General features: G+C 36.8%; 1 protein-coding gene across 3 annotated transcripts in view; it reads left to right on the forward strand.

Annotated features, from left to right (window-relative positions):
* LOC136244399 (cytochrome P450 4F6-like) overlaps positions 1–17,526 on the forward strand; it is a 31,769-nt gene extending 14,243 nt beyond the window's left edge. For 2 of the 3 annotated variants that reach the window (XM_066035980.1, XM_066035981.1), the window contains exons 2-15: positions 1,238–1,385; positions 2,251–2,294; positions 5,658–5,786; positions 5,840–5,964; positions 6,016–6,078; positions 8,565–8,694; positions 8,743–8,817; positions 14,926–15,013; positions 15,069–15,177; positions 15,226–15,356; positions 15,413–15,477; positions 15,522–15,604; positions 16,856–16,921; positions 17,232–17,526. In XM_066035980.1, the coding sequence (XP_065892052.1) occupies positions 1,238–1,385; positions 2,251–2,294; positions 5,658–5,786; positions 5,840–5,964; positions 6,016–6,078; positions 8,565–8,694; positions 8,743–8,817; positions 14,926–15,013; positions 15,069–15,177; positions 15,226–15,356; positions 15,413–15,477; positions 15,522–15,604; positions 16,856–16,921; positions 17,232–17,337 (1,362 nt within the window). In that variant the 3' untranslated portion in view covers positions 17,338–17,526. Of the gene's footprint in view, positions 1–1,237; positions 1,425–2,250; positions 2,295–5,657; positions 5,787–5,839; positions 5,965–6,015; positions 6,079–8,564; positions 8,695–8,742; positions 8,818–14,925; positions 15,014–15,068; positions 15,178–15,225; positions 15,357–15,412; positions 15,478–15,521; positions 15,605–16,855; positions 16,922–17,231 lie in introns of those variants that run through there. The other variant, XM_066035982.1, reaches the window with a different exon arrangement.
* The last annotated feature ends 4,552 nt before the right edge of the window (positions 17,527–22,078 follow it).

Here is a 22,078-nt window from a genome sequence, read left to right on the forward strand (position 1 = left end):
CAACAAGGAATTCAAAAAAAAAAATTCTACTAACTAACCAATTAATTATTTGATGCCTTTAGCCAAGCTAAGATTGATTTTTCACTGTTTGACATTGGTTTGTCCCAAGATGTGTCTTTTTGCTGTACAATGCACACATCATGGAATTACCTTTGTCTTCCTGTTCTTTTCACTGACAATGCAAGGTGCCAATTTGCGGTAGCGCGATGTGACTTCCCTGTGACTTCTCTGTATTCACTATCAACAAGCTTACTTTGACAATTGTGTCTTTAAGGAACTCGTAAGTGTCTGTATTATCATATAAATGAACTATGCTGTCTAATATTAATTTTGTATAACATATCCACACAAAAGCAACCAAGCTGTGTGTGGCCTTCAAAAACTGGGAGAAAAAATTGTAAAACAAAAGGTGACGGCCATGAAATACCAATACAGAAACTTACCTACCAATCTGATACCAAAGGTTCTAAGCAATATCCAATATATACTGATAATTACTTTATAGTTTTGTGCTTACTTGTTTCATAACTATGGCTATGTTATAGTGCCTGTATTTATTTGCAATAGTGTTTTATAATTCCTTCCAAGTTAAGTATGTGTGATTGTACACAAAGCAAATCCTGCCCCTTTTATGATAGAATATAATTTCCAGCCTGGTGCATCACAAGTTATGCTAGCATAGATGATGACAATTGATGCGAGTGGGTCTTAATTGTTACCAGTACCGATCACTACCAAACTAGCTAAATTGCTATGCTGTTGTTATTGACTCTGCTTCAATGGAATATTAGAGAAGTTGCAAAAGTATTGTATTGCGGTATTTATTTGATTACTTTTGTAATAGTCTAATAGAGCTTACATTTTTTTGAGGATTTCTAATAGAGAATGTTCTAAATTTTCCTTTTTTTATTGAGCAGATTTCAGTTAAAATTTAGTAGAAATTAACAGTCATGATACTAGTGACTCAGTGCTTAAGGGTTTGAGTGTTCACTATGGAGGCATGGAGCTATGTATGTGTGAAAATCACATTTTCTTTCTTCCTGTATGGTGTGGCTTGCCAGCTTTCTTTGCTGCACTGTGTGTCTTGATTTTTGTAGTTTTAATGCAGCAAAGTGTTGTTTAAAACCATCTTGTTAGAAATAGTGGCCATGCTAAATAGGTACACTTTACAACCATGGTTACCTACATACGTAACCTTGAGGTCTCACTGTATTTAAGTTAGTTTTCTTGTATGTAGATTGATTCATCAATGAAGTCATATGAGTACATGCTGGAGAATCATGCAAAGTACCCACAATTTTGTCCATACTGGCTTGGACCATTTTTTCCCATGATGTTCACAGCAAATTTGGAGAATGTAAAGACTATATTGCAGCAACCTGGAGGTGTGTGGTGATATTAATAATGTAGGAATTCACCCACATGTAGGTGGTTACCTGATTTCCCAAAATTGGAATGGGAAATTTATGCATGTGTACATGCATATCACAAATTGTATATACTCATGTGAGCAGTCTAAAGAAGACTTTATGTTACCAGTAAAGGTACAAAGATAGAGCCCAGGCAAGAGTCTCTATGATTAATATTTTGTAACAGATTAGTTCTTGAGAAATTGTTTAGGAATTATTAGACAATTTGTCCCAACTATAAATGCTTTGGTGTTTCCTTGGTTTGTATTTTTAAATGCTCGGGAAAGTGTTTTAGTAAAATATTTGCAATCTACTTGTATGATGTGGTAAATCTTTGAAGGCTTTTATCATATTAGTTGTGAAGTTTTTAGAGTGAAAAGTATAACCTTGTATGGTGCTATTAGGTTTACAACTACCTATAGAATGTATTAACCAAAAATAAGTTGCCATGCCTACTTTGTGATAGTACATGTAGTCATATCCAAACATGCCTTCATCCTGAGTTGAAATGACCTACTGACTGAGACTTTCCCTGAATTGTCATTTATAATCACATTTTTTCAGTCACTTACAATGCTCATCAATAAAATCAGAATTAATGAATAATCTGTTGGAGACATACCCGCAGACTCCCAATGTATAATGTAGCATACTTTACATGCTGACTGTGCAAACTATATCAACCAGTTACCCCTTTCTTAGCCAGTGACTGTCACGTATTTCAAAGATACAAACTTTCTTTGATCTTAAAATAATTGAGGGGTTTTAAATGTTCATATTACTTAGCTATGCATACACATAATACACAACAGAGTATTATTAAAAGCGTGTAATTTTATAGAATCACCAAAGCCATTCACATATGAATTCTTCCAGAGATGGGCTGATAAGTTACCAATTATTGTGTGGATTACGTTATAGCATGAGTCAGAAACTTTTCTCAGTACACACATAATAACTAGTATTTAAAAAAATGTTCATTTAAAAATGAAGTAGTAGTAGTAGAGCAGCACAGCACCGAAAAAAGGGCATTTCATGCACTTTGTAATACAATTATGAAACTTTCCACACAAATTGTGCTCCTCATGACTTATGTTTTTTGATATAGAGCCATCACAGATTTGACCTTTGGTGACCTTTAGAGCCATTTTTCACTAAAAATTAATTATTTTTGTCTTTATCTCCTTGAGGCATTATTTTACACTGTTAAAACATGGTATCAAATTAAAGGTGTTGATCTAAGAACTATATTGACTTTCGTTTGAAGTTTGTATCTCATTCCACTACAAAGTTATGATCATTTTTTATAGTTATGAATTTATTTGCCCTTGGGGTGTAAATTACTAATGGGAAAGTAATTCATAGAATTTCATGGTTAATATAAATGATCATAACTTTGGAATGCGATTACCTATTGACTTCAAATAAAAGCCAAGTAGTTCGTTTTAGCAGCACCTTTAATTTGAAACTGTGCAAAATGATGCCTCAGGGAGAAAAAACAATGAATTTTCAATATGAAAATGGCTGTAAAGGTCACCAAAGGTCAATATGTGCGATGGCTCTATATCCAAAAAATTATATCACAAGGAGTACAACTTATATGGAAAGTTTCATAATTGTATCAAAAATTGCACAACTATCGCACTATGCTGCTCTACTATAGGGATAAAAGTAGTGAAACAAGAGATGAATGATAGTATTACAGCATAGCTCAGTGGGAAAATCTCTACTTTGGCATTGAGCATAATAATTATTATAGCTAATGTGCCAAAGTAGGGACTTTCCCACTGAGCTATGCTGTAATACCATTATTCATCTCTTGTTTCACTACTTTTATTGCATAGATCCCTACTTCATTTTTACATTAACAATTTTTAAAAATACTAGTTTGTTTAGTTTTTTGCTGTAGCACAGCTAGCTACACTGTAACTTGTGACTGTTCTATTAGAATATCGTACATGACTGTTGTATTAGAGAATATCTCGAGTCAGCTAAGTGGTGTGCAGCTAACTAGACCAATAAGGGGTGAGATCATCTTGTTTACTGGTAAGTAAACAGCTTGATTGTTAAGAGGTGTGATCCCTGTACTCTATCACTATTAGTCCACATAGATCTTTAATTGATTGGCATGGTCGCAAACCAATCGCAAACAGGATCCAATTGCGAACTTGCAGATATCCAGCTAGTTATATCTCTTCGTATAGTGCCGGAACTGAAACACTTCTGAAATCCAGCTCTAAAATAATTCTGTGGCATCTATATAATTATGTTGCTGAAAGAAAGTGTTTATACGGAAATTAACACCTCGATATGGTTTTGTTGGATGAAGAAGAAGACAAGCAGCCTGATTGAAGATAAAAGAAAAGACAAGGCGCAGAGGGCCTACACTCGTCGGAATCCCAAAAGGCACATGTCACTGGTGAGTTTGTTATTGTGGCATAAAATGATGACCGTGTGCTGCTTCATTTGGCCTCTAGCCTTGTGACTGTGGTCAGTGAGGTAGTGAGACTAAAATTTGAGTTTTGGCGATTTTTAAATTCTATATCTGGCCACCTGTAAGTGTTTGTTGGTGTTTTATGTATTATATGGACTAGTACTATTCCGTAAAGGTGACTTTTGTTGTGTAAAATGTCTCTAGGATGATTTTATAGGCAGAATTTTGGGTGGCGTTGCACGAAATTTTCAAGGCAAACCCTACTTAAACGGTACTACTGTACTGTTTGATACTAGATCCTCGCAAAAATTGTATATTCCATGCAACTAAATAATAGTTAGACGTCAAGAACCAGGATTTATAAAACCCTCAGGCCCTTATTAGCTACAGCCCAGGGCCTTCAAGTTTTCTAAATCCCGTAGAACCCTGGTTCTTGACGTCAAACTTACTTAGACTACAACTTGTTATTGTACCTTGAGTTGACAGTTGCTTGTAAATGAGAAATGTATGGCTAATTATTGGAAATAAGCCCTCTACACCTCCCTACATGGCAGGACCTCAGCGTGGCTGTTGCTACCTGTTTAAGCACCCATACGTTGCCAATGTTACAGGCGTGTGCAAATTTCGAAGTACTGGACTCGAGCGACTGGACTACAACTCATTGTTGCTGTTGTTGTGCCTCGATGGCTGCTTGTATACAAGTAATGTGGTGTTGATTAGTACAAACAAGCCCATTACACCTCCCTCTAATTCAATATGGCTGTTACTAGCCATTTAAACACCCATGTGTTGCCATTGTTACAGGAACGTAGTTATCATGTTTCAGAACGTGGTCTCTATTGGACATGAGCATGGCTCTATGAGATTTAGAGACCACGTTTTCAGCCAATCAAATTTCAGTATCAAACTTGTAGTCTAAAGTGATTTGTGGTGTAGACCATAGGCGGCGGAAAGGGGGGGGGGGGGCTAGGGGGCTAAAGCCCCCCCTCGGTCTGCTGAGGGGGGGCTTAGCCCCCCCTCAGAATGATATCACAACGAAATTATCTTTCTTGGAGTGGGGCTGAAAACCGTGATAAAGATCGAGATACTCTAATAGAGCAGTCACTCTAATAAAGTAGTCAGTGTGTAGCGAGCTATGTAAGGATTTTTATGTAGTTTATCAGCTAGAAATGGTAGCTGGTGAGGTGGAAAGCTCTTGTCAGTTGGTTGTGACCTTTTTTTTTTTTTTTTTGGTCTCACCTTACCAAACTACTATAGAAATAAGTCTGGGTTAGCCCAGCCCCCCCTCATATCAACTACTTCCTCCGCCGCTGGTGTAGACCATAATACATAACTGTATGGGAGTGTGTTATTGCAAACCATAATATTTGGGTGAAAATCTTATCAAAAAATATTCTAATATAGTAGTCACTTAGCTGCAGTGGAAACCCCTTTTCAATATTCCCGTGTATGTCCCTAATACATGTCAGGTTGTTGACAAGCACCCTTGTACAAACAATGAGGTAGTAATACTCTTTATTGGTTATGTAGTCAGGTATGAAACTAGCTGTTTAAACACAGTTCAATCGCAAACTACTGACTTACTTGCTCCTGTACAAAGTACTTACCACCAAAACTTCAACCCCAAGCAGTAAAACTCAGATTTGTAATTTGTGTCCTCTAGTACATGTATCTCCATGAAACTATGGTATCACAAGAGAACTTAAACGTTAGCGCACATTGTTTTCTTATAAATAATTAATAGAGAACAAACAATTGTTGAATAGCTTGCTATTTATTTACTATACTGGGCTAATGGAAACATCTGTATCATAGGTCAAGGGTTGGGAATTAGCAGTGGAGAAAGGTGGAAGAGACACCGTAAAATGCTCACACCAGCTTTTCACTTTGACATACTCAAACAGTACATACCAGTATACAATGAAGTGTCCCACAAGTTGGTGGTGTGTTAATATACTGTGTATAATGGTAGAGTGTGTATAGTGTGAACCAATAGGAGATATGGAGTGGATTAGCTGATAGTGGAGAGTCAGTGGAGATCACTGAATACCTACACTCATATGCATTTGATGTATTACTGAGATGTATGTACTCCAGTGATAGTAACTGCCTAGAAGAGAAGTGAGTCAATACAGCTGGTGTATATATGTGTACACAGTTGTTTCCTTCCAGAGACAAGGTCCCATACTTATCAGCAACAAAGGAGCTAGCACGCTTAACCTTAGAGCGATTATAGTAAGTGATACTGGACAGGAATAGAAGTTTATCACTTTCATATCTGGGTGACCAAAATAGACACCACACACACACATTTTTTTTTAAATGTTGTATATGATTAGGCCTGGAGCATAGGGAGAGGGTTTCCAAGGGTTTCAGGAAGCCTCTTGAAATTAGATTCCTGAGGTTTCAACAGGAACCTAACATACTAAGTTTGGTAGAACAGAAGTGTAAGTAACACACGCAGTACAACATAACAATTTATAGTAACATAAAACTTACATTCATCTTTCAGGGAAGGATCCATAGATGGAACATAAGTCCTCCAATGATCCAGATACTCTAATAGAGCATTCATATAAATACCTAAGTATTTACTGATATGAAGCATTATAAAATTGTGGGTGATACAAAACTGACTATATGATGCAGCTTATAGTACTGGCTGTACTGCTATAATCTGCAGTTTTTAAGTCATGCTTGAGAATAGATAGGTCACCTGTATTTCATGTACTTTGGTATACAATACAAGCACATGGATTTAACGGGGAAGTGGTAGAGGTGGAAACTGGAGCGCATACATTACATCATTACATTCTTTTGCAGTGCTGGTTTATCTGGTCAGTTTGTCTTGTGATAACTGAGTTTTTATGGTCAATGTTCTCAAATCATTCTTTAATGCTTAGATTGTTGTTGAATCAGTTTCTTTATTGAATTATCACACTTGGTTGCAAACTTAAAAATTAATTTTTTAAATGCCACAATTAGTTTTATTTAACAATTTTGTGGAGGGATAGAATTTGTTTAACTCTGATACACTATTAGTTCACCTTTGTGTATGTATACATAGTACATATTTTTCAGTACTGCTTGCTAGGCTTGAGCCAATTATCATACACTACGATAGTAGTGTATAGTAGGGACCACAAAGGAGTAGGCGTGGCCCACAAAATAATATCACTTAAAAAACAGCCTCAATTTCCCCTAACGACAATCAGGCAGTATTGGTTAGGTGAAACTAAGTCCAAACAAGTTTTCAGATCGACCCAAAACGCTTTCAACAAGTTGCTACGGAATTTTAAAAATCATTTATTTAACAGAATTTTCTACTGACTGAGTAAGTAAGTAAGTATGTAACTGATGCCTTCAGACAAGCGTAACTCGATAGTGGCTAAGGCCACAGGCTTGATTTTTTCACTGTTCAACATCGCTTTGGCCCGACAAGTTCCTTTTGGCATACTGCAGTACGTACAATGCATTCTTCATGGACTTACCAGTGTCCTCCTTTGTGTCCCATTCATCTTTGCTGACAGTGAAAAGTGTTGATTTGGTGATAGCATGTGATGGCTTCCCTTTGTAACGGAAATCGTCCACATTTGTCATAGTGGTTATTTTGATATCAGAGGTGCTTTTCAAACAGTTCTTGAGTCATACTGCTGTGTAACGGGTTGAACAAAGCCGACAAAGAAACGTAATGGATACTTCACTTTTCAGACGATACTTGATATAACTGGGGCGCGCGGCACCATTTCTTTCTTTCGGTATGCGTGGATTGCAGAGGTGCTTTTCGAACAGTTCTTGATTCGAAATATTGCGTAACAGGTTGAAAATAGCTGACAACATAGGGAATAGATACTTCACTGTTTAGATGATAATTGGGGCACGCAGCGCCATTTCAGATGTGGTATGTGTGAGTTCACCAGTCATAATTATTATTTACAGAAAAAAGTTAACAAACAAGTACACAGAAAAATTTGGAAATTTCAACTAGAGTAGGGACCATAACACATTGATAAAAAGTACTGAAACAAGCTGGAGTAGTGCACGATATTAATTCACAGTAAAACTATAAGAAGTGTTATATCCCTACTGTGCATTTCCATTATGGTATCTTGAGCCTTGTAGTGATATAACACTTCTTATTGTTTTACTGTGAATTAATACCATGCACTACTCCAGCTTGTTTCAGTACTTTTTATCAACCTGTTATGGTCCCTACTCTAGTTGAAATTTCCAAATTTTTCTGTGTACTTGTGTTTTGAAAATTGCCTATTATGCTTTTCAGCAGTGCTAAAAAATCCAGCCTATTATGCTCAAAATCAAGATTATGCTTGAGAGCGGACTGTTTTATTAGAGTATATCTGCATTTCCTGACTGCTGTATTTAAATAAGTAACTGTTCTATTAAAGTATCTTGATCTTATTTATTTTTTGTTATTAAGGCTTTACAGCACAAGTGCTTATTTCTATAAGGTGTGAATAATCAGTCAAGAAATAATAAAAATAGTAACACTACAAAGTTTTTTGATATGAAATGCTGTAAGAATGTGCAGTGTGTTCATGTTGTACAGTATTTTGTATTAAAATTCTTGAGAATCATCCTATTATGCTGACATAATGCTTGATTCTTTTGCTAGCCTATTATGCTTGAATTTATGCTGGCATAATTGGTGCAAGCCTACTGCTTGCAAACTTAAAATGCTAATTCCTGTAATGATCGTGTAGTGCTCCCCATCTGTATTTTGACTGGGTGTACTTTTCTACTGCTACTGGCCGCAAGTACCTCCACTACTGTGATGTTGTTCATAAGTGCTCAGAAGCAGTCATACTTCGAAGAAAGGAAGAATTAATAAAGGTAGTCAATTTTTACATATTGTATTGATATGTTATATATAATTTCTAGGATTTAAAAAGTCAACAAGGATCACAGCAGAATAAAAGGTTTCAAGATTTTTTAGATATTCTACTTTCAGTAAAGGTACATAGCTACAATATGACTATGACACCTTACTGTAAAGCTGTAAAGCATGTATACATTGCTGGCAGTGCAGTTGGGAGGATGTACAGTGGTTCATTGAGGTTTGTGCTTTAATTAATCAACTCACAAAAAATATATTGACCAACCTCACAGTATTAGGAGTGTCTTCAGAGTGGCTGAAAGTATTTCTGATATGTTGCTATGGAATTTAAAAAAAGTAGTTTAGCAGAATTCTCTACTGACTGACCAACTAACTGCTTTGCCTGATGCCTTCAGACAAGTGTAATTGAGTAATGGCTAAGGCCATTGGCTTGATTGTTTCACTGTTAGCTAGATGTCTCTTCAGCCTGATGGATGCCTTTGGGCATACCATAGCACGTACAATGCATGCACCATAGACTTGTCTTTGTGTCCCATTTCTTCTTGCTGACAGCATAAGGTGTTTACTTTGTGGTAGCTACAGTAGTGCGTGATGTTTTCCCTATGTTTGTAGTAGAAATTGTACATATTTTTTGTAGTGACTGAATGTAACTGGAAATGAAGCGTAATGGGCCTAATGGCTACTTCATCTTTTTAGTAGTTGATAGTTGTGGTGTACATTCAGATGAAAACATAAAGTCTGGCACCATTCTTTCTTTTGATGTGGTGTGCATATGTTACAAAAAGGTAAACAAACAAGTATAGAAATATTAAAGTTTGATTAAGGATTGTAGAAGAAAAAAGGTAATGAAACAAGAGAGGTTAACTACACCTATAGAAAACTTAATTTGTACTATATAGAAAGAAGAAAAGTAATGATTAAATGTCCACTGGTGTGTGCGTATATCTACAGATGTAGGCAGCCTCAGTCCCTTGTTTCATTGCATGATCCTAAATAGATTTTGTAATTCCTTGTACTTGTTTGTTTACTATTTTTGTAACACTGGTAAACCCATGGATACTGCATCTAGAGAAAAATTGGTATCAGTCTTATCATTAAATAATTTGCATGTACAGCAATTACTGATATGTGAAGTGATCATGGACGTTATCTGCAATGACGTCAAAGCACAAAATGGCGGCCGATAGTTGTGGACACTTTTGTACAGAGGGCATTGAGAGAGATGGCGGTTCGCTATGTTAACGTATACATACTGCAGCAAGGGGCAAAGATGAGGCATGCATACTTAATTACAAGACAAATGCGTGTGGTTTTACGTCGATACCAAAACTTAAGTCTGATAGGACTATTTAGCATCACCACATCGCACTAACTAGCCTCTTACCTTTATTATCCAATAATTCCATGTCGTGAAATCCACAAACAAAGCTTATTTTAGTGATTACATACGAAGTGCTGACACTAAACAAAGCTTTTTGTCAATTTTGACGTCATCGCGGATAAGGTCCATTATGCTTCGTTTTCAGCTACAGTGTATGTTTAAACCATCATGAAGTGTTTTAAATTAATAACAGTACAAGAAGCACCTCTGCAATCAACCCAGTCACCATTTATAACTACAGGGAAATCATTACGTGCTACCGTGAATTAACAACTTGAGCTGTCAGCAAAAACGAAATAACACAAATTGTAGGACAAAGGTATGTCCATGATAAGGCACTTGTCAGGCTGAAGTGACATCTAATAGTGCAAGCCCAGCGTTAGAGTTACGCTTGCCTGAAAGTCTGTCATTTCAGTAAACAAGAAGGTTAAAATTTCATAGCAACCTTTTGGAAGCGTATTGGGCTCTGAAGCCACTTTTGGGTCTTTATGATCTCTAATATGCAGAACTACTGTGCTATATGAGTATATATACACACATGTAGAATCTGCTCTACATCCTCATAAGCTCATTAATAAAGTCCAAACATTATTTGCATGGCTTAACACTAAATTCCAGCCATTCCCTACATTGTCTGTAGTGTACCTACAATGTATGCACTTGTACTTAAGCACATATTTGTTGTCGGATTAATGAGATAACATTTAATTTGTACTTTAGCCTATAAAGTATAGGAAATAAATGTATGCTAGTAGTGATGCACCGATTAATTTGTAAATTATCGGAAATCGGTTTATCGGCCACCTTTCAGCAATTCAGTATCGGTAATTATTAGTAGATTATTTAGCCGATTAATTTTACTGACCCTGATGGTATTGTTTTCATAAAAGTAAGACAAAAATGAAGTTCAAAAGTGGCAAGTTTACATATGTGTGAAAGTTTGGTAAACATAAACATTGGATCGGTTATCGGTATCAGCCATTATATGATTTTCAATATCGGATAATCGGATAATCGGCAAAATCTCTTATCAGTGCATCACTATATGCTAGTTTAGGTGCAAGCAGTGTTGGGACAATTACTTTTTAAAAGTAACTAGTTACATATTACATATTACTTGCAACTGAACTATTTAGTTACAGTTACATATTACCCATAAAATAAATTAACTATAATAATATTACATATTATATTACTTTTTGTTCACAGCCTTGAGCTGTCATGTGTGCAACTATCACCTTATCATGTGACATGATTGCACTGTGTAAACATTGGTTATAAGTAAGAAACTGGTGAATAAGCTTCATTCAGTAGGCTCCGTTACTTCGCTGTGGCTAGGCATTACTCAGTGGATCAGTAACGAGATTAGTAACTTCGTTACTTTAAGGTTATGGAATAGTTAAAATGCGTGGGCGGAACAAATTACAAAACCTGCTTTAAACCAAGCAGGGATAAATAATTTCAACAACTGTGTTGTGTTAGCAATACAACTAATTATGCTTGTTTGTTTTTACTACAGAACAACGACTGTTCTTGGGTGTGTGGTCTGCAATAGAGCGATGTTTTGTGCTAGCAATACAACTAATTATGCTTGTTTGTTTTTACTACAGAACAACGATTGTTCTTGGGTGTGTGGTCTGCAATAGAGCGATGTTTTGTGCTAGCAATACAACTAATTATGCTTGTTTGTTTTTACTACAGAACAACGACTGTTCTTGGGTGTGTGGTCTACAATAGAGCGATGTTTTATAAAAACGTGCTGCCAAAAACCAGACAGATTACTGAATCCTTATAATTTTGACACAAGTGGCTAAACAACTAAAATATCTAGGTCCTGTGGAAGCGATCTTTTTAAGTTACTGGTAGTATAGACGTTTTATTGAACTTTTAGTAGTTTTTTTGAGTGAAACAAGCTCTTTGAAGGCTTGTATTTAAGTCACTGGGAAGAAAGAGCCTACAGCTTTTGCTGTATTTGGCGGCGGAAAAACATGGTGGTGACAGCTGGAGCTGAGCAGTGTACAGGATGGCTTACTTGTGTTACTACAACAAAGTGTAGTGTTCCACCAGCCTCAAACTACACTGTAGCTACATAAAAACATTAAATATGAAGGGCTTCACCTTCGTTTAAGACTTTTCACCCTGCTAGACTGGTTTTATGGGCTTCTAAAAAAGTATCAATAGACATACAAAATTTTGAATGTTTGCCCGTGATTATACCGTAACCTTATTACTTAATATTAGACTCATTACAGTAACTTCATTATTTACATGTATGTAATACGTTACATTTGTAAGTAAAGTAACTTGCCTGTTTTTATAGTATATTTTGTTATATTGCTTCGTTACCACAAAAGTAATAATTATTACATAACGTGTTACATAAGTAACGCGTTACCCCCAACACTGGCTGCAAGTGTAAGCAGCCTTCCTTGCTTCAGTATTTTATGATTCCTAGCTACTCATATATAATTCCATACACTGTACTTCCAGAAATTGGTGACATGTGTCACTGTAAAATCTGTTGAGATAATCTTTCAACTAAGAGACCTAAGGAAGTCTTTTGCAGTAGCTATACCATGACAGCCAGTGAGACAAACTGTACAAAAATTTGATTATTAAATTCCAACACCTTGTGTGCTTTCTTTGTAATTTTAATACTGGTGTATTTTCAGTAATATAATCAGTTTGAGTGGGTTTTCAGTGCATCTGACCTCCATTACATACCCAACAAATATTGGAAAAATTAATATATGGCAATTTTGCTTTTAAAATGCAGTTGGCAAGATTTTAATTTGGCAAAATGCTAACCTGTTAAATTACCATCGCATTGAGGTTGTACGTGTTGTAGGATGAAGTGTGCATGCTGTACAGTTCTTCTTTGGCTGAAATGTCTGCGTGGATTTAGTCACAATCAGTCTGGCAATGCATACATCAGTAGGCGTGGTCGCTTTCATGGTTGAAACCATGATATGGATCATCCGGGTCTGTATCAGGATCATGTGTAGGCATACATGAAGCCTCACCAATTTATTGATGGGTGTGCATGAATTCATGCTTGTTGCTATCTGCAAGCTTACTTGGAGCCATGCCCTCTAATTGAGCACAAGTTTTAGTCTAGTCTTTTCCCAGGGTAACCAGCACTCCTTGCCACTACCCCAGCACTAGTGCTGGATTGTGGGGTCACATTGATTTATCGGTAAGGTGTGGTTAAGCTTGTAAGTATCCATGAAGCTACACTAAACTGACATCAAAAACTGTTATCGATAAAAGCTTGGACAGAACCTACGAAAATAACATTGACAAATTTTAAATTTGGTAGTTGGATGATGATTTGCCATTCCGCCAACTTTAGTTATTTATTGTTATACGGTACTTAATAATACAGAAAAAGACCGCGAGTTCTACTCATGACTTAATCACACAGTACTGATCAATCAGGAAGACTACAATTTCCAATAGCAGAGCCCATGTTACTATTTCAACTTACACTAGTTCATCGTCATACAGTATGGTAGTACAATGGATCATGAAGGTTTAGGCTTTTCTTGCCTAAAAATATCACCTTAAAACCAGCCTCGCAATACCTTTATGGTGCCTTGGCAGTGTATAACCAAGCCCAAAATGCCTTCAGTACGACCAAAACACTTCCAAAAGTTACTACAAAAATTTTTTATGTATATTTGCCTCGTGCTTTATTGGCATCTCGGCTACGCCTTGTGCTTTATTTTTCATATAGCACGAGCAAGGATATGCTTTAAATGATTTATGGAACTTTCTAGTCGTGTAGCTTCACCATACAATAGGACTCGTAATTAACATGCGTTACACAAACTATAAGTAGCCTGAATGCACACAAACTAGTTTAACAAAGTATCTCACTTGTATTTCACCATAGTTTGGCATGATAGAAGTTCATCGCATAGTTTGGCAGGATTGGGTCGTAACCCACAATCATTTCTATTGTGACACATGGTGAAGTATTTCCGTGATATCTCCAGGACTTGTCCGTTCACATTAACAAATGTAACAGCAACGTTACCTTCTCCCACCCATCATCGAAACATTTAGGTATGTCTATAAAAGCAATCCAGTGGTAGAACTCGTATTGGCTGGGGTGATTGATCACTCAGTGTGGCGCAGGCTATCAGCCTTCACCGGCTTGGGTGATTAGTCATACTGGCGTGAGCCCCTGTACCACAAAGAGTGCTTTATTGCAATAAAGCACTCTTTGCGGTGCAATAAAGCACTGTTTGTCCTGAAGTGTACTTTATGAAATTTAAAGTACACTTTCCTTTGATCTCACCCACGCAAAGTTCTATAATAAAGGTTAGTGGAATTCTCTACTGACTGACTGACTGACTGACTGTCTGACTTATGCCTTCAGACAAGCATAACGTGATAGCTACTAAAGCTACAGGCTTGATTTTTTTCACTGTTCGACACCCAACAGGTGTCTTTTAGCATACATAAAGTGTATGCTTCATGGACTTTCCTGTATCCTCCTTTGTATCCCATTTATCTTCACTGACAGCACAAGGTGTCAATTTGTGGTAGCACTGTGACGACTTCCTTACATTTGTGGGGAATCGTCTGAGTTTTTCATTGTGACTGGATTGATTATAGCTCTTGTGGCTGCCAAGGACATTTCATTAAAGTGTAGATAGTACAGCAGAAGCAGGCAGGCTTTCGGTTTCCGTCCTCACTTTGAGCCAGGGATTACAGTATCTAGGTTTTAACAGAACTTTTGATCTCTTACTCTTTGAGTTAAACAGTCACAGTCACCTATTTCCATTTGCCACACAACACACTATAGTGCATCTTGATCTACTGTAATTGTGTTTTGAAGGATGAAAATGGTGAGGGTTTAACAGACCAAGAGATCAGAGAAGAAGTGGACACATTCATGTTTGGTGGTCATGACACCACAGCATCAGGTGTGATGTGTTTGTTGAGTGAGTACACTAACAATTATTGATCCATCAATTGTAGCACTGAGTTGGATACTGTATTGTCTGGCTATGAACAAGGAACACCAACAAGTGTGTAGAGAAGAGATCAGGGAGGTGTTAGCTGGTAGGGACTCTGATGACATCACATGGTGAGTGTGTACCACTTAATTATTATTAATTGATATGTATACTGTCAGGGAGGATGTGTCCAAACTATCCTATATTACTATGTGTATTAAGGAGTCATTGAGGTTGTATCCACTAGTTGGAATTATTGGAAGACTGTCATCAGATGAATTTATATTGAGTGGCCAAAGATTTCCCAAGGGTAGCTACCACTATATAGTGACTTAATTACAGCATAACATAGAATTTGTTCTTTAGGAACTTATTTTTCTGTCGGAATCCATGCAATACACCATGATCCCTTAGTATGGAATGATCCAGAGGTGAATAGCTGTAGCATCACTGTGTCACTAGTATGTCTCTACAGAAATTTGATCCATTAAGATTTAGTCCAGAAAACAGCAAGAAAATGAACCCGTTTGCTTATCTTACATTTGCTGCTGGTTCAAGGTATTACACTTATTGTTTGCATTGTCCATTGAGGGTGGCATATCTACATAATATTACTTTTGAGTAGGGATCATAGAAATACAAAGAAATGAAACAAGGGAGGTCTATACAAGTAGCTATACTAGTGGACATTTAATCTCTATACTACCAATCATGGGTGTATCGGGCTGTATATGACTAAAGTATGAACAAATGTCTACTAGTATAGCTGCAGGTGTAGATTAATTTATAGCGTTGATTTATAACTGGTGAACCAGTGTTGTGTTTTCAGCTATGTTCCACCCAATGTTGCAGTTACAAATAAAGAACAGTACAAGAAATGCCTCTACAGTTATAACCGAAATTATGATTAAACGTGTGCCCCAACTATCAGTACTGAGAAGTGTAGTGGCCAGGTATTTTCTACTTGTTATACAGCATTCCAAATTAAGAGTAGTGTGAGAAGTGTCTCTACAATCAATCTAGTCACTATGGAAACTACAAATGATTCTCATGATTCATACCAAGACACCAACTAATCAACACTGCTTATACCGTAGTGGAGAAAGAAACGGAACACAATGGAGGACAAAGGTAGATCTATGATGCAATTATTGTAGCTATTGCAGTTGGTGAAAAATCATGTCTTGGGCCAAAGCAATGTCATAAATCAAACTAATCAAGCCCGTAACCTTAACCATAGTCTTTGCTGGAGTGTTGGTATTCATCCTTATTTTCTGTAGTGACTGGATCAAGAACTGAATTGATTGTAGAAGTGTTTCTCATACTGTTCTTCATTTGTAACTATGTAATGGGCTGAATATAGCTGAAAACAAGGTGTAATGGCCTCTTCACTTTAATTTAATTTATGGATGCTCAGATACAACTTTAATTTAATTTTATGATGTGTTATTAATGTAGTATGCAGTGCCATAAACTATGTTACAAAAAGTAAGAAAACACAAACAAGGAAAGTATATTTTCCTTGTACAGTGTTCCCTCCATTATCTGCCCTAAGTGTGTTTGGATAATGGAAAGTTTGGATAAACGAAGCCCTTACATTTGTATTATACAGAGCTCAGTTAAAATACCCTAATAGAACATACACTTTAGGCAAAATGTTCAGATAATTGATGGCCAAATAATGGAAGGACCACTGTACTTGTTCTGATAAAATAGTCTTTGCAACACCACATATGTTTGAATTTTACCGAAAACTACCCACCAAGATCATTGGCATCATGTGTGTATGGTGTGTATTTTTATTCATAGGAATTGTATTGGTCAACGTTTTGCTATGCTGGAGATGAAAGTTACAATTGGACATATTATAAACAAGTAAATTGTTATCTATTAATCTGTTTACTGCAACAATGTGTGTGTGCGAGTGCATGCGTGTGTGTGCGAGTGCATGCGTGTGTGTGTGTGCATGTATGTGTGTGTAGTGTAGTGTGTGTACAAATGCACGTATAGTGTGGTGCAATGCAAGTGTGTGCCCCCAACTTAAGCATACATCTGGTAATATTTTGAAGTTGAATGCAAAAGTATGAATCCATGAAAGATTATATCAAGAGTTAATAATAGGTTAACACTGAAGTTTGCTATGTTTAGTAGTCATGTACGTAGCAATACAATTGATATTATTTAGGTTTTTGCTTGAGGTGGACAACACTCATACTGTGGAACCATTCTATCACACAGTCTTGAAATCAGTTACTGGAATAAAACTGAAAATTAGTATCCTACCTAGCTGAATGAGAACTTTATAATTTGGAGGGCAGTTACCACACAAGAGTACTTCAGTTAGACACATTGTTGTAGGTCGTACACAGTTTCTATTAATGCACTACATGTACTTTAATAGCATTTAGAAGTTTGTAGTAAACAACAGATGAAGTAACTGTATTGATTTTTGCTATGCAAATAGTTTATATAATATTTATGTCGATTCATCACTGGAGAAAGGGCGTACATAGAGATTGTAATCAGTGAAATGAGAAATTTTCTTAAAAGCTACAGGTATAAAAATATAGTCTCAGAGCTTTTAATGTGTGAAGTGGGGAGAAGGTGTATCCCAGAATACATCTGCAAACTATACTGTGTAACCATCGCTGGTCACCTCACCCTATCACCTATTCCACAACCTCTGTACACAATGTAAATGGTTGCAGATTAGCAAGCTTTTTCACACCAAATTTTCTGGCTCAAGTTTAGTAGCCAGAACAGAGAGCACCTAATTATAACAATGAGTGTATGTAGGCTTACACCAGTTATGCTGGGATTATCATGCTGGCATAATTTTGAACATAATATGCTAGCAAAAGCAGTATGCCAGCCAAAATGATAGAACAATTTTCAAGAATTTTAATTAACACACGATGTGCAATGCGTGCAGCAAAAACATGAATACACTACTCATTATTACTGCATTTCATATCAAGAAATTGTGCAATATTATTATTTTGTTGTTTCTTGTCTGATTATTCATACTTTCGCGGACATAAGATCTAATAAAGCGATCAATTGCTCTAATACAGCAGTCAGGAAATACTCTAATAAAACAGCCAACTCTAGAGCATAATCTCAATTTGAAAGTGTAATTTTGAACATAATATATAGGCTGGATTTTTGAGCACTGCTCAAAAGTATAATAGGCTATTTTTGTCCCGATTGATATTTCCCTATAGCTGGTACTTAACTTATTCATCTATTCACTTTTCCAGTATTTTACCAGCAGTAAAATTACAATACAGTTGTGTCCTTTTATTTGGCTTAGAATACATAGGTTCTAGAAAAGTCATACAAGTTTAAGACTAGTCTAGTACAACAAAGAAGTCCTATAGATAAGTCCTCAGTAATAATTAACCCCTATAAAAGGTATTAACGATAGCTTTATTATGTTTCTTGCATTATATGCAACAATTTTCAAAGCGTAATTGGCTCAAGCCTAATTGTATGGTTGTTGAGTCCAATAAGTGACAGTGCAACAACGTATCCCTCCCAGGATATCCAGGTTTGACATGTTCAGTTGCTCCCGAATGCATCAAACACTACTGAATTCTGTAAATGTTTGCATCTAACTATATTACTGAACTTGATGGTATAACCACAAATCCATCAAGAACACAGTTTTGCAAGCAAAACTAATGAATATACAGTAACAGCAGGCGCAGGGTATACCAGTTTGACTTAACCTTGTTTTGTAATCCAAATGATAATTAGATGATAAAATTTTTTTTGTGGTTTTTTGTTGCACTTTTTCAGGTAATATCTGTCAAGATTACAAGTTGTACGTGTCTCCATTACAAGTTGAAAAGGGACATAGCCGCGATACTGTTATATGGTAAAAAAAATTTGATTGGTCATCAACACTGTGAAAAAAAACATTTGAATGAAAACATTTTAGTGGGTGAAGTATAAATGTGCTAAAGTTCAACTTGCACATGCAAGGTCACTGAAAGCTGCTGCAATAATTGTCGGGATGCTCTCTTAAAACTAAGCAGTTGCTATACTACAACTAAAATTAGCTACGCTATACACTACACTACATGACTACACTACTTAACCGAAATCTGAATCATCTCTGAAGAAAGGGCATACTGGCAAGGTTCCTGGAAGTTGCTGTAACAGTTGTCACCTACAAAGCAAACCATTCTTAACAGTCATTCTGTCAGCAATCAGTTGGAAAAGAGTGGAATGGGCTAATGATAACCATGTGAAGGCCTCACAACAAGGGGATAAAAGTTCCTTTTATTGTTGCTCACAGTCTCTATAACCATTGACTATCCTTAGTTTCCTCAAGGTACATACCTGATTGTTTATGTCAGTTTTATGCTAGAAGTGGTTGAGAGGTGTGTCCAAGAGAATTTTGTATTATATACTGATGAGCTACCATAGGCTGTGGGAATGGCGAGGGGGGATCACTTTTATTGGACAATGCTTGCTAGAAATGCTATAAAAGATCAAGATATACTCTAATAAAGCAGTCAGTTAATAAAACAATAGAACTGTCCTGTCACAGTGTGTAAACTTATTTGCAAAATAGTCTAAAGCAAATATGAAAATTTTCTTGGGAGCAAGCCACAGACCTCCAAGAATAATAATCATACCTGCTGTATGTCTCAAATTCCATTGTGTAAGTTAGTTGGCCCCCTCACTGTGTGACCTGCTCTAGAGGTCTGCAGATGATATAATTGATCAATTTTAATTAATTAACTATGTCTGAAAGTTTCCTATTATTCTGGCTAGCTGATGCTTTTACCACCTATTAATCCTGGAGCTATTTGAGCATATTCTGTGGCTCATTATATTATTATAACTACTGTACAATGTTTGTTAATTAATTTATTGACCATAATTTTTTAAACCAGGTGTACTAGCAATCTGGGTGTCAGGAAAGACACAGAGACTCACATGACTGCTTTGTCAAGATCATATTTTTGAGAAGCTTTGAATTCTATAAGGAGCCTTTATCATCCCATCCTTCTTGTCAAACATAACAATCTTACTCTTTGAGGATAGCAGTGCTCTTAAAAGCCATATTTCAAAGAATTTACTGGAACTATACTATATTGTTTGGTAAGGCGTGTTAGACACCAAATCTGCAAGTTAACAATCAATTGCAAAGTGCAATAACACGTTTATACAAGCTGAATTAGCCATATAATATCATACAGTACGATAGTACTGTATGGTAGGGACGACGAAGATGTGGGCGTGGTCTACGAAGATAAATCAAGCCAAAATCATATTTGCAAACCCTTCACTGCCACTTGACAGTATTGGTCAGGTATAACCAAGCCCAAACATGCCTTCAGAACGACCAGAAGCATTTTCGATTAGGTGCTACGAAATTTAAAAAAAAAATTTTTTTTTGCAAATTTTCTACTGCCTGCCTGCCTGCCTGCCTGCCTGCCTGCCTGCCTGCCTGCCTGCCTGCCTGCCTGCCTGCCTGCCTGCCTGCCTGCCTGCCTGCCTGCCTGCCTGCCTGCCTGCCTGCCTGCCTGCCTGCCTGCCTGCCTGCCTGCCTGCCTGCCTGCCTGCCTGCCTGCCTGCCTGCCTGCCTGCCTGCCTGCCTGCCTGCCTGCCTGCCTGCCTGCCTGCCTGCCTGCCTGCCTGCCTGATGCGTTCAATCAAGCGTAGCGGAAAATTGGCTACAGCTACAGCCTTACTTCTTTGGCGGAAATGCTTCGAATTTCATGGAGATGAAACTTTTAGTACTTTAAATATCCTACAATGTATGCGCTATTGCTTACTGATTTTCCTTTGATCCTTCTTTATCGTGGCCATTGCTCATCAGTAGGGCTTCCATATCAATAGGGCTTCCATATCAATAGGGCTTCCATAATCATTGTGAATACACGTGTTATCGCACCAAACTTTTAGAATATGTTTGTGATTTGACGTTTGGTTTATACAGGACCTGTTGTACGTCGTCGACAAGATAAACGCGTAAGACATCTTGTTTAGTATTAGTGTGTTTGTTGTTTAGCAGCTAGGTTTAACTGCTTGCGTTTCTAAACGCATTTCTTTGCAACTAACACATTCTTCGCTATTACAGTATTAATACTTCTTTATGTATCTTTGCATGTGCTTACTATTGTCTACACAAGTCAGCAAAACCATAATACATACATGATTGGAATAGTCAAATAACTATCTAAAGCTGTTAACACTATTAAGTGTAAAATGCATATACAAAACTTCTAATTCAATGCATGAATAATAATGTATTAAGTGCATAATCTCATAGAAACCCTGCATCATATTATGTTTTGTCACAATTCCTTGTCAGTCACTCCAGCAGCATTGTCCTTATGTGCAACAATTACTTATTGTGTTCCACCATATTCCCACAACAATGATCAATGTGCACTGTATAGCTAACCTATGACAGGTACAAAGAAAACATAGCTTATTTGGTAACATCATTGTTAACAAAGTTATAGCTAACGAATGTGTAAAAGGTACAGTAGGGCTTATCATACAGTACGATAGTAACTGTATAGTAGGGACCACAAAGGAATAGGCGCGGCCCACAAATTTCACCCAAAAATCAGCCTCAATTTTCCCTTACAATGATGAGGCAGTATTGGTGAGGTACAACTAAACCCAAACAAGCTTTCAGATCGACCCGAAATGCTTTCAACAAGTTCTTGATTAAAATACTGTGTAATGGGTTGAACATAGCTGACAATGAAGCGTAACGGTAACTTCACTTTTCACACGATAATTGATATAGCTGGGGCACGCGGTGCCTTTTCAGATGCGGTATGCATGGGGTCACCAGCTATAATGAAATTATTTACAAAAAAAGTTAACAAACAAGTACACGAAAAAATTTGTGAATTTTCAACTAGAGTAGGGACGACAGTACATTGATAAAAAAGATGGTAAGCACAGTAGGGATATAACACGTCTTATTATTTAACTGTATTTTAGTATTGTTCACTACCCCTATGCACTTGTTTCAGTACTTTTTATCAATGTACTGTC

This window comes from Dysidea avara, chromosome 14, assembly GCF_963678975.1.
Source record: "Dysidea avara chromosome 14, odDysAvar1.4, whole genome shotgun sequence".
Classification (NCBI taxonomy): Eukaryota; Metazoa; Porifera; class Demospongiae; order Dictyoceratida; family Dysideidae; genus Dysidea; species Dysidea avara.